Below are 13,780 nucleotides of genomic sequence, written 5' to 3'. Positions count from 1 at the left end.
TGGGGCACCTGGGTGGCTCAGTCAGTTAAGTGTCTACCTTGGGCTCAGGTCAGGATCTCCGGGTCCTGGCCCTTGTTGGGCTCCCTGCTTGGCAGGGAGTCTGCTTCTCTCTGTCCCTCTGCCCCTCCCACCCTCCACCTCCCCACCCCTCCTACCTCCCCCACCCCCTGCTCATGCTCTCTCGAGCTCTCTCAAATAAATAAATAATCTTAAAAAAGAATAGGTTTCCTTTTAGAAACAGTACAATTTCAGACAAAAAAATAAACTAACCCACAGAAAGGGACATGGGGAGGCAGTGAAAATAAAAGGAACAGCAGTTTAAAAAAAAAGGCAAACAAAGGTCCACTCCATAAATATATCCTTGAGATACACTTTTATCATCATGTGTTTTGTTTTTAGAAGTTTCCAGTGGCTGTGGAGACGAGAGCAGGGAAGAAAGCATGGCAGCGAAGATCCCGATCACAGGTAAAGTAACGGTCACCTGTGAATTTCAAACAGGATTCAACCTTATCTTATAAGCAGAACCTTCTAGGTTAGTGGTTTGTGGACTCCACTAAGAGCAAGGATATTCAACTGCTGCATGCTGGAGCAGGCGATTAATCATAAGAGCAGAACGTGTGAGCTTACGTTAACATAAACCAAGGTGGAAAATAACCGTGTCTATTGAATTCTTCATAATCATGTCATACATTTACACGTGTGAGCACCCCCATCACACAGCCTTTCAACACCTGCGTTTGGATGACAAGGTCAGTCTCCATGGGGAACACCCAGTCATTATATGGCAAACTACAGATGTTTCTGATGTGAGTCTTTTCTTGCCTGTGATAATTGAATGTGTATCGTTAAAATAAGAGCAGGGGGGAGAAAGTGCCGGACATGAAGTTTGCCTTGTACCTCCAATAACTTAAAACTAACCAAAAATAGGAGGTGGTTAGCTCATCTGATAATTTAACAATTTTAGCAGTAAGGTTTCATCAAGACCTATCGAAATTTCTGCCCATGTATTATGCTTGTTTAGATGGAATCTGAATATCATTGCTTTTTTTAGTTTTAGAATATCAACAGCAGCAATTAGTATTCTGAACAGAGTTCTATTTGTCGTACATCTAAATTTACTAGTATCTTATTTTGTAAAGTGGTGTACTACTTCATTAGAAATTCAAAGGTCTGACTTTAAATATTTATACAAGTAAATACACCATTGCACTGAGGTACTGAGGCATGCATCTGCATATGTGGTAGTTTTGTTGTTTATAAGCAGAAAAGAATGGCTTTCTTTTATGGCAGTACAATTCATGGCCTGATGATTAATTTTTTAAACCCATGTTTCTGTGATGAACTCTGGTTTTGAAAAAGGAGTGTATAGTAGAGCAATTATTGTATATATTCTGCATCAGATAATATTTCACTCCATACAGAGGTATTTCACTTCATACAGAGGTTTTCTTTTCAACATTTTCCCAGTGATATAGTTTATTGCATTTTTATTCTTCATTTTGAGAAAATTCTGTTAGAGTCTCTTCTTTGTTTTCTTTTTATTAATAGAAGTGTAGATGATCCCAAGCTGCAAATAACCAAAAAGTTATTTGGATGCTTTTCCTTTGCAATTTACCTTTGAACGCAGAAGTATCTAATGACCTCTGAACTTATTGCAGTTAAAATGACAAAGACTTATTGGGTGGAAACCAGGAAATGACCCAGTTGCCCATTCTTACTTCTCCAGTATTCTTTCCAGTCATCCCTTGCAAGGAGATGACTCTCCCCCAAATTAATGCAGATGGTATTTTCCATAGACTTTCTTTAGAGTAGAAGAGATAGTTAAGTACTGGACTTTCACATTTTTCTCCTCTTCATGCAGAAAGAGGTGTGATGAGCTTAACAAGGATTATTTGCCATTAGAGTCTTCAAAGAAATTGCTGTTCCAACAACCTGCCGTTGACCCATCAAAGTTGGCAGTTTAAAAAAAAAAAATGCTTTGTGCCTGTTGTATGCCAAAGTAGTAGACATATAAACTAACTTGGGAAATATATAAGGACAAAAAAAACTTTCAAAGCTAGTGACTGAGCATTGCCAGCTCTGTCCTGGCTACCACACTCTCTTCTGTGCTCCCCACCCACCAGAGCTCCCATGAAGTTAATGTTTGAGGGCCTCAGGCACCTTGGCCCTGCTTAATACTGTTGTCACGCATGTCACTGAAGTTACTTTAATCTTAAGTTCTTTTTTTCCCCACTTTTTTGCAAGATATAATTGTCATATAACATGGTCTTAGTTCAACCTCCAAGTTCTTGACCATCATCTTTTTATTAAATCTTTGTGTCTTTTGGCATAATTATTTGGAGATTTGGCCTTTGGTAGAGTTAGGGCAGGTATATCATTTGATTTAAGATAGAGTCTGCCTCTCCCTTCATAATAATTTTGTTGAGGTTTTCCTGTTGTATGAGCTGCATTCCTTCTAGAGTATTCCAAAGAAAAGGAATATTCCTGAGGCTGTCCTCTGGGAGTTGAGGAGATATGGCGGCTGTCCCTGGGCTTTGGCATCAGCTGTCTATGTCAGCTCTTTATTCCCTGCTCTGTTTCTCCATCCCTCTGGGTCTCTCTATTGGGAAAGCAGACAAGATTGTCTTAAAGTTGAAATGAGATTATGTGTGTGGAAGTGCCAAGCATGTACTACACACTTAATATATGAACGCTTCCTCCTGAACTGCACTAGGCACTTGGGACCAAGACCCACCCAAGCCCTGTGCTGCCATAACTCCTCATAGACAGCACTTCCCAGTAGTACCACTAAATTAGTTTCTGCAAGAAATTTCCACTTGAAAAATCAATGGATGGTTTGAATCCAGAAGGATGTTTACCTTATCAAAAAGGAATCTTAAGGAGAGTTTCATGATATTTTAGGAACTTCTAATTAGTCCCATGAAAAAACCATTTAAGAAGAATAGCAGAAGTTGATGAAGTGACTCCTGGTGGTCTCCCTGGTGGAGGCTGCACGGCTCTGCCTGTGAGTGTTCATTTGCCACATGCGTGATATACCCACGGTTGAGGACGTTGCAGGGCACCTGATCACCAGGCAAGTCTTCCCCTGGTGTGCTCTAACAAATGTTGCTGGGCTGGTGCAGCATTTCCCCCCATCTGTTCTATGCAGTACACCCAGAAGATACTTTGAGGAATACGTATTTTGGGACCAAACCCTACATGACCCCTCTTTCCCTTTATAGCCAGCACAGTGTGCTAAGGCATGTTAAAGAACTTTTACAACTTCCAATAAATGAACCATTTACAAGTGTGAACCTAGAGTTTCAAATAACTTATCTCCTATCTGAAAATGGCTGCCACATACCAACATTTATCAAGTGTAACTGCAGAGTGTAGCTCAGGGGGCCCTGTATGTGAGTGTTGCAAGGAAGAAATTCACAGTTGGGTCATGGAAGAACTTTCTAGCTCTTCATTCCAACAAAAACAAGGTGAGGGTCTTCCAGCTGCTGGCTGGTTGCACCATGGCAGGAACCCGCTCTCTAGAGGGGCACCGTGGAAGGAATTCTTGTTTCCAGGAACGGTGACATTCCTTCAAATGCTGGGAGTCTGTGATTCTCAGTCCATAGCAAAGGAATCAAATGTACCAGCATTCTCATTTCTTTTTTTCCATTTGCTTATCATTTCCAAACATAGGTTTTCCTGGCAGAGGGGCTTGTCTTTAACTTATTTGCTGTCACTCTGAAAGGCATCTGCTTTGTTAGTCATCATTTGGGAGAGTGTGAGTTTCATAACTCTGGCTCCCACAATCTGTGCTAGAATTTACACAGAAATCCTTCCATACACACCCATACACACTCACAGCCTGTATGATCTGCCATTGTTAACACTATCTACTCCTTTTATTAGTCTGTCAATTCACACTAAAGAATCCAGGTACGAATCAAAGATTAATTGGAATGTCTATGAATGTGTGGTTTTCTGTGTATAATAAATAATATATTATGTGCATGTATGCTACACCTTTACTTGGGCTGCATCCTAGAAATACCAGGACAGCAAAAGCCTGCGACCCTGCCTTCACTAAGTCTCCCTCCTGTCCAATCCTCATAACAGCCCGGTGGGGTAAACATCAGTAACTAATTCTACAGACAGTCCAACAGAAACCTAGAAAGGTTAAGATTCCTGTTCAAGGCCAGGTAGCTAGTGTATTGGGTCTTGAACTCAAACTTCAAGATTTAAGCTTTGACCTTCCATTCCACCAACCCTTCCCCTTTCATTTGACAGGAGAGACACCCGCGTCAGGATGTCTGGATCGGTGAAATGTCAGTGTGTATCCCCACAAAAGATGAGCTCTGCAAGGATGCTTTGAGAGCTATGATGAACAAAGCCACACCTTTCCTTTCCCTTGTGTCAGGCCTAGAGAGGTGGGTGGCTTGCAAGGATTTCCGAGTGCAGACTGTACCAGAAGTTTGCCCTTCATAAAGAGGGGCAAACCTGAGTGCAGTTAGGCCTGAGACCACATGCAAGTAGTAGGCTATTCAGGTCAGTGTTTCCCTGAAACACTTAGGCCAGGATTAAGGCAATACTTACCTAGCTGATGAGAGAAAGTACCCCTCTGAACGACTTCTACCCCCAAGTAAAATTTCCCACATTTGCAATTCTATTTGTATTCACACTAAATTTACCTTTGAGAGGTAAGTGAGTTTTCATTTTAGCCAGTGATGCAGCTTATGCTAAATGTCATAAAAACCCATCACCTAACACAGAATCCTGCACACAGTGGGCACTCATTTTGTCAAACGAATGAATAAAAATGAGCATATTAAGGAGTTTCCTTAAGGCTTGTTGATTCAGGCCAGAATACTATCTCTTTCAGTCATTCACTCCACCAGTACTTTTCCCACCCCACGTGCCCATCCTGGCAAAACTCATCTCCTTAAGCTCCATGTGAAAAGGCCTCTCAGCTTTTATCTCAAGAGGATTAAGCCTCTAAGAATGTCCATTCAGCCTCTCATTCTTTTGACTCCAATTCTCTTGGTCAAGCTGTGTTGAAAGTGTTGCCTGACTGTGCCATTTCTCACTGATATTCTTTGGAAGCTGAAGTATTCAAGGTTATACTAAGGTACGTCCATTTAAAAGTTGTGTGGGAGGTCAGCATAGATTTGAAGGGTTAGGGTTCTGGGCACTTAGGGTTCTGGGCAGTGCTTCCCCAAACATGATTACATGAGTTTTTCATCACACTGCAAAAGGGCTGGAAGCCTACAACAGCCAGGTTGTCATTGGCAACTAGATTTATTCTGGGAGAAAAGACTGCAGTGACAACTTTTGGCAGCCAGAGAACCGTGTCTCATTTGTCCTGTCCAGAAGTGCACAAGAATCATGTAAAGACCTGTCACTTGCCGTACTTGGGACCGGGAACTCCCCCCAACTCATGTAAAACCAAGGGAGCTGCCACATGCTGCTGGCTTGCCCACTGCAGTCCACACAGCCCTGTCTCTGCGGTGGGGGTCAGGCTGCTGGGGCTTCAGTCATGGCACCTGCTGCCTACTGGTTGCTCCAGCAAAGCAGTCCTCGGTCATGGCATTGAGGGTGGTTGTGGTGATTTAAAGTGGCCGGTAAAGAATGAAAGGCATCCTTCTGAAGAGTGCTCTTCGTTGGAGGCTCCCGTGTTCAAGGAAATCAACTCCTAAGTGCCTAGAGAAATTCTCCTCAGTGGTTGTGCAGTAGCATGCCGTGCAGGCTTTTAAACGTGTCCATGCCCAAGCCACACCCTTGAACAGTCACACCAGAACCTCTGGGGGTGGGGCCCAGGCATCAGCCTTCTAGATACCCAGGTGATTCCCCAGGTGTGAGAACCAGGAAGCAGGAGGTCTCAAATCTGAGAGAGCCCTTATGGGTCATGTTGTGAAACACCCTCATTTTACACAAAAGACCCAAGTGAAGAGAAAGGAAGAAAAGGGATTGGATTTTGGATATTTCCATAAAATTGGGGCTCAGGGAATTTATTATTTTCCCAGGGCTGCTATAACAAAGTACCACAAATCTAAAACAACAGAAATGTATTCTCTCACAGTTCTGGATGCTAGAAGTCTAAAATCAAACTGTGCTCCTTCTGAAGGCTCAAGGGCAGAACTCCTCCGTGCCTGTTCCAGCTTCTGGTGGCTCCTGGCGTGTGGCAGGACCACTCCAGTCTCTGCCCCATGTTCACCTTGCCTTCTTTCCTGTGTCTGTGTTCGCTCCACTTCCTACCAGGACCGCAGACACTGGATTTAAGGCCCACCATAAATCTAGGATGATTTCATCTTAAGGTCCATAACTAATGACATCTGCAAAGAACCTGTTCCCAAGAACACATTCTGAGGTTCTGGGTGGACATAAACCTGCGGGGGAGATACTTTGCAACCCACTACAGTGGATGAGGAGGGATTTCTGCATATTTTACATTTCTAGCATGCAGGTCATATTATACAGCTATTATTCCTGGCCCTACTATAAATGATGATAATGATAATATTACCGTCTTTATTTCTGATTCTTCTCCTGTAAATCATTGCATGCAAAGTTGCTAAAAATCCTGCTTTGTGTGCCAATAAAATACAGCTTCCTGATCAGATTACTCCGTCTTTGAGAAGTTGAAGCTTCCATGACTTTCAGAGTTGAACACTCACCTCCCAGGACTGAACAGTGTTAAGTGGCAGGCACTAGGGCTATAAATTTACATGTGAAGTAATACCCCCAAAAGTGTTTCGGTTTGGTTTTGAAATGTTTGTTAAAGGGCGGTTACAAGCTTGCCATTTATTTTCAGGCGTAATTGTTGATTGCTCCACAGAAATTAAGAATGTGATGTAAATACTTATTTTTTAAAGCAGCTCCAGGCAATTCATCTGGCTCAGGCATTTCGTCTCTTCTGTATGCATCAGCCCTCTCCTTGGCGATAGATTTACAGGCCTAGGGTGACTGGTGGAGTGGGGTTTATTGCAGAAAATCTGGACATGAAAAGCGATTCTTCTTAAGCTCCAACCTGTGTGTCTCACCTTCACATACACTTATGGCCTTTAATTTAAAAAATCCTAAATATAGATGAGTTTTATGTATTTTCTGACCATGAAAACCCCCATATCCTAATATTCTCTCATTTTCATTTGAGCAGATTAGTAGACAAGTGATTTCTGGATTTTAAGCGATAATCTTTATCTTTAGAGTTAATTTTAGAAAGACATCCCACAATTTTTATTTTCTTTTGCAAAAATGACTGGGTTTGCCGCAATCAGCCACACATCGAGCACAGTGTGAGGGAAAAATTGCATGGGTGTAGACATATGTGAAGGGTAACAGCACTGGGAAACTCAGCGGACAGAAAATACTTTTCAAATTTCGTTTTAAAATTACTGCACACTTCATATAGGAATCGTAATTATCCTCCTGTACTCGAGGATACCCAGTTCTTTGTCGGTTCAAGGTCGTTTTTTCCTAGCCCGAGTGATAGTATTGTTTGCATCCCCCTTTGTTATTCCTTTTCCAGGCCCAGCTCTTCCCTTTTTTTCATGAGGGATTTCTGCGAAAGCCCTGGGCTGACTCTGCCTTGGAGACACCCCTTCGAGGCTGGTGAACCCCACATTTATCTGGCTCTTGTAAAGGGTTGTTAAAAGCACTTGTTCATCAGATATTTTCTTTTTCTCTTTATTTGTAGATTTAGACGTATTTTAGCAGGTGTACATTTGCATATAAAAGAGAACCGAAGATAAGAAGTTGAGGCTTTTTCTCTCTCCCCCTTCTCACCAACATCATCTCTCTCCTACCTCCCTTTTTTCAACATGTTTTCTCTTTCTTTCCCTGGCTGTTCCATTTTCTAGACACAAAATGCATATCAAAAAGGAGAACAGTCTCAGTGATCCCTCACCCACTTTGCAGGAAGACAGATGATTGGGTTCGGCCAGCTCATGTAACAAAGTAGGAAAAATGTATTTATCTCGTTGTGTCACTCGTCTGAAATTAATAGCCAGGGATAGATTTTTAACCCCCTTGCCTTGTTTTGTGTTTTAAACTCCACTATTTTCTACTTTTTAAACTAAATCTTGATGTAGATTTGAACATATTATGGATGCTTAACTGAGAGCTCCAGAACAGAACGCTTGAGCACACGCACGTGTTTCTGTGTACACCAGAACATTCTAATCAAAAAGAGTTGTATTCTTTAGAAATACTTGTTTTATCGAATTATTTGCACTACTCAGTAATTTTCTGAGAGTCTGACAATACTGAGAGGAGTTTTAAGGCACAGGCTGGAAAGTGAAACCTTAAGGGGCCACCCGGGTCTCCAGTTTACAGACTTCAGTTAACTTGTAGTTGGGAAAGCGCAAGTCTTTTTTTTTTTTTTTTTTTAAGATTTTACCCATCTATGAGAGAGAGAGAGAGAGAGCACACGAGCAGGGGAGAGGGGCAAACGGAAAGGGAGAAGCAGACTCCCTGCTGAGCAAGGAGCCCAGCGGGGCTCCATCCAAGGATCCTGAGACCATGACCTGATCCGAAGGCAGACGCTCAACCAACTGAGCCACCCAGGTGCCCCTAAAGTCTTTTCCCTGGGAACCACATGAGCCTTGCCCCTACCTTATTTAAGCAGACTAACTTGAACCTCTAGATTTGTTACTTTTGCTCCTTTGTTCATTCATTCATTAAATAACTATGAATTTGCAGGGCAACACAGTGTAACTTTTAACAGCCTGATTCTTCCTTCCTTCCTGAGGCTTCCTTCCAGCCTGGGCCTGAGTTGCCAGAAACCTCGTGCCTGTAGCTCTGCCTTTTTACTTTATAAAGCTGACATCCTAGTCTTCTATATCTGAATTATCGGAGCACCCTTAGCAAAAACTGCACCCTTGCCTCCAAAGACTGTGCAGCCTGGTCCCTTTAATACAGACGGCTATTTAAAAATCACACAGCTGCTGCAGCCCCCCTTGATAATACATTCCAATCAACTTTCCACTGAGAAAGCTTTTCCTGACATCGAACTTGTATCCCTTGGCTGAAGTTTTTCTCTAAGGGTTCTTGTGCTTATACAGTGAACACAGAAAAAATTGCGCACCACCTTCAAGTTTGAGGTTGCAAGTACTGTTTGGCCTGTGCAGGGTTTTATTTTTTTAAAAAAGATAGAAGTCTGGCAAGAATTCTGTCCCTCTTTCCCACCCGACAGCAAATCAACTGTCCCCTCTGGACGAGGCACGTGCTCTCCAGCCTGCTACAGGGCTTCCCTTCCTGCCGCTCTCACCCCACCAGAGTACCTTATGTACGGTACCTGCTTGGACCCAGAAAGCGTCTACATTTACAGTCCTGCCCTGTCCAGTCTGTGTGCAGTATCTGTGTACTTGAACCCTTCTTCCCCTATTTCTACACAGGCTATGTAGCCTTTAGCCTCTCCTGGTTATTTTTTTTTACCAAACCGTTTTTGGGTGAGCTCCCAGTCCTCCATATGTTGCTTATTGCAGCTCTACTGGCTAAACTAAGGATATGGACATTCCATGGGAGAGTAATTCCTAGCTCTGAGCACCTGATCCCCAACACAGACCTCCTGATGGCCAACAGCACAGTCTGCTCCAACTCCTCCAGCTGTTTTGGTGTCTCAGGTCCTGTCTCCGTTAGTGTTTATTCCTCCCAGTGAATGCATTTAATCATTTTACCTTTTAAGCTTCACTTTGCCATTAAACCATTGAAGGAATCATGCATGGGGATGGGGCAGGCGATGTGCCCAGCAGTCCTCAGCTTGATTTTGCCAAAACCCTCTTTCACTCAGGTTAGGGCAGCTGCAGATAAAATGTGTCCGTGTGGGCTTCAGCGACCAGAAGGTTTAAAGATCAAATACCAGTGAGGATCCATGGTTGGGAAGGGGGTTGGGCTCTGGTTGAACAGAACAGGAGAGATGAGCCATCTCTCAAAACAGACTTGGAGCAGCCTTGAAGGGAAAGGCCACAGCCCAGTTACAGAGCCCAAGCCCCTTAAGAAGGAAGGGAAGGTAGATCTTAAAAGTCCTTATCACAGGAAAAAAAATGTAACTATTAAGATGATGGATGGTAACTAGACTTATTGTAGTGATCATTTTACAGTGCATACAAATACTGAATCATTATGTGGTACACTTGAAACTAATATGATGTTGTATGTCAATTATACCTCAATTTAAAAAAAGAAGAAGGAAAGGAAACCAGAATAGAAAGTATGTAGAACATGGAAATGGCTGATCTTTCCAGAGTAGTAAAATGGTCCCTTGCTGCTAAGAGTGAACTCACTTCACATTTCTCCCTTGCTAGACTTAGAACAGTAACAATATTAGTACTGTTTAATATTTGGATGGAACATTTAATCCCCCCAAATCTGAAATTACCTTTCAACTACTAGCTTGCCATTTTTCACAAAAACCCTATCCTGAAAATAAAAGGCACATGTCTTTCTGGTCTCTGAGAAGCAGGAAAGCCAGCCCACTGGAGTGAAATGATTTACCTTAAGATAATAGACGAGAGGAACCCCAATCCCAGCCTCCAGCTGCCAGGAGCCTCTGTGTTTTGTTGTTGTTAAATGTCTGTCTTCGCTATCTCTTCCTTGACCAATTAAGTGTAATTGAATGCAGAAATAGCATAGGGTCATTACGCTCTGGACTTAGATCTTAAAAGCTGGAAAGGTTTTATAAACTTGTTGTAAATCCAGTTGTCTAATGGGATCTATATGAAGTTAGCTATGTCTGTATGCCCTTCTCCCACAAAATACTGTATAACTAGTGTGCTTGTAGTAGTTTACTCCACCATCTTTGTAAGCTAATGTCATTGAGAGTCACCCATTTATATCTTAATTTTTAATCATGTCAGTTCTTGAATGGGTATCTCCTTAGCCTGCTGATTTCTTTTTCTTTCTAAAGAAAGTGGGTGGAGAAATTAATTTAGACATTTGTTTGCAATAAAAAGAATTCATTAAAAAAAAAAAAAAAAACAGTACATTTCCCCCTCCTTTACAGGGATGTTTTACCTACTTAGAATCCAGAGGCTCTGTCTTTGATTTTGTTAATATCTCCCCTCTCCCCAAATAACCTTACAACAAGTCTGAAGTAATAATGGACATTAGAATTAATTGGAGAGTATTATGATGCCATCCTATTGGAGCCACCCTAGGACAATGAGACTAATCTACAGCAAAAAATACTTTCTGTCCCAGGCCAGCATGCATGCGTGTGCACGCACATACACACACATACACACAGGACACACAACAGTACTTTCCCATTCTGCATGCACTGCATCTGGTGTTTTCTGTATTAAATTTTTCACAAATCTTGTTCCAATGCACCAAACTGATTTCACAATCCAACAGTGTTTAAAAATGTTTCCTTAGAATTTATTATTTTCAGAGTTAAGAGTCCTTGATCTGTACATATTTTAATTATGTATCATTTAGCATTCTAAAATATGATGCTCATTTTCAATACTTATTTTTATCTTGATTGATTCTCAGTAGGGCAAGAGAAGTTATATTCTTATTCTTCAGTGTGATGGTAGTTTTAATCCAGTAATAAGGGGCTCATGGTTAAGTTCTTAAATGGAGCCAGCAAACACAGGAATGCAGCTCCTGGTGCTGACAGCAGGAATCCTTTTATTTTTGTGGCCCCGTTGAAGATACAGCCGTGGATCCTGTTTTGTTATGTCTGTGCTATTGGTTTCATTCAGGTATCCTGGAGACTTGAGGTGATAGGGAAGGTTGTGTCACTCCAGTCCTTTATGTAGTTTTTTTTTGTTTTTTTTTTTTTTAAAGATTTTATTTATTTATTTGACAGAGAGAGACACAGCGAGAGAGGGAATACAAGCAGGGGGAATGGGAGAGGGAGAAGCAGGCTTCCCGCGGAGCAGGGAGCCCGATGCGGGGCTCGATCCCAGGACCCTGGGATCATGACCTGAGCCGAAGGCAGACTCTTAACGACTGAGCCACCCAGGCGCCCCACTCCAGTCCTTTATGTAGTTTTTATTCGTCGCTGTTCCCAGTAGTCTTCCCGCATTAACTTGTGGCAGACTTGATTAAAAGCCCCGCAGGGCCCCCTGTCCTGTGGACCTGGGTGTCAGGTCTGTGCTCCTGCTGATCCCTCTGGGGCACCTGGCTTTGCTCCGTCCCTACAATAAGCCTAGGTTTGATTTTCTCAGCTGCAGGCCTCTGCGCACATCCTGTGGCAGCTGGTCTTCCTGGCCCTCCTGCCCTCACCCAGCCTTTCTTCGGCCCTCGCTGCCCGCCAGAGCCAGGAGTGCCCTGGAGGGACTGGGAAACCAAAGCAATCAGTGCTGTCTCTTGGATTCGTTCCTCTAGTGGCTTCTGCGAGGCCCAGAGAAGAGAGAAACCATTTTACTAGGATGTGGAGCCTTACCCACAACCCCACTCAAAATAATGACTGGGATTTGGCCACTTCATGAAGATAAACTACAGCTTGTCTTCGAGTCTTGAAACCTGGGTTCAACTAAATTGTTTTTTGTTTGTTTTCAGAATTTCTAAAAAGTGACGTTCAAAAAATAATTTGCATGCATTGAAAGTGTTAACATTATAGGAAGAATTTAAGAAACTTCTCTCTGGGTCGTAGAATATTCTGTATTGGGGCGCCTGGGTGGCTCAGTCGGTTAAGCATCTGCCTTCGGCTCACATCATGATCCCAGAGTCCCAGGAGTGAGCCCCACATTGGGCTCCCTCGTTAGTGGGGAGTCTGCTTCTCCCTCTGCCCCTCACCCCCTCACCCCGCTCTCTCATGCTCTCTCTCACTCTCTCTCTCAAATAAATCAAATCTTAAAAAAAAAAAGAATATTCTGTATTTCTGTGCCTTTTTTCCACAACTGAAACAATAATAATTTATCAGTATCATCAACTATCCAGTCAGTGTTTTAATGTTTTTTACAGTTTTTTTCTTTAGTCAGTAGCCAGACTGTGCCACCACACTGCATTTGGTCTGGGTGACCAGATAAGTCACTATCCAAACAAGGAAACATTTGGTAACAAAAGGGAATTCTATTCATAGTTATACTGGGACAACAGGCTTAAACCTGCATCGTCATGGACAAATTGGGATGTCTGGTCACTCTACTTTTTTTTTAACTGTGATAAAAAATACATAACATTAAATTTACCATCTTAAGTGTACAGTTCAGTAGTGTTCAATACATTCACATTGTTGTGCAGCAGCTCTCTGAAACTTTGTCATCTTGCAGAACTGAACTACTATACCCACTAAACACTGATTTCCCCCTTCCCCTTCACCCCTGACCTTAGTGACCACCTTTCCACTTTCTGTTTCTTTCATTTTGACTACTTTCAATACTTCATATGAGCAGAATCATATAGTATTTGTTCTTTTGTGACTGCTCATTTCACTTAGCATCATGCCCTCAAGGTTCATCTATGTTGTAGCATGTTGTTGGGATTTCCTTCTTTTTAAAGGCTGCTTAATATTCGGTTTTATGTTTATGCTGCATTTTTTTTATCATCTGTTGGTGGACATTTGGGTTCCTTCTATTTCTTGGCTATTGTGGATAATGCTGCAGTGAACATGGGTGTGCCAATATCTCTTCAAGACCCTGCTTTCAATTCTCCTGGATATATACTCAGAAGTAGGATTGCTGGCTCATGTGGCAGTTCTATATGTAACTTGTTGAGGAACCTCTATAGTATTTTCCAGAATGGTGGCACCATTCTAACACTCCCACCTGTAGTGCACACGGTTCCAACTTTTCTGCATCTTTTCCAACACTTGTTATTTTCTGTTCTTTTGGTAGTAGCCATCCTGAGGGTCGGA

General features: G+C 42.3%; 1 protein-coding gene across 1 annotated transcript in view; it reads left to right on the top strand.

The window, feature by feature from the left end:
• The window catches only part of KIZ (kizuna centrosomal protein), a 130,687-nt gene that overhangs the window by 100,646 nt on the left and 16,261 nt on the right, over positions 1–13,780 (top strand). Inside the window, exon 9 of the mRNA XM_078056857.1 lies at positions 400–465. Coding sequence (XP_077912983.1) covers positions 400–465 — 66 coding nt within the window. The remainder of the gene's footprint in view (positions 1–399; positions 466–13,780) is intronic.

This window comes from Halichoerus grypus, chromosome 10 (genome assembly GCF_964656455.1).
Source record: "Halichoerus grypus chromosome 10, mHalGry1.hap1.1, whole genome shotgun sequence".
Classification (NCBI taxonomy): Eukaryota; Metazoa; Chordata; class Mammalia; order Carnivora; family Phocidae; genus Halichoerus; species Halichoerus grypus.
This window is presented reverse-complemented; position numbering and strand designations above follow the sequence as displayed.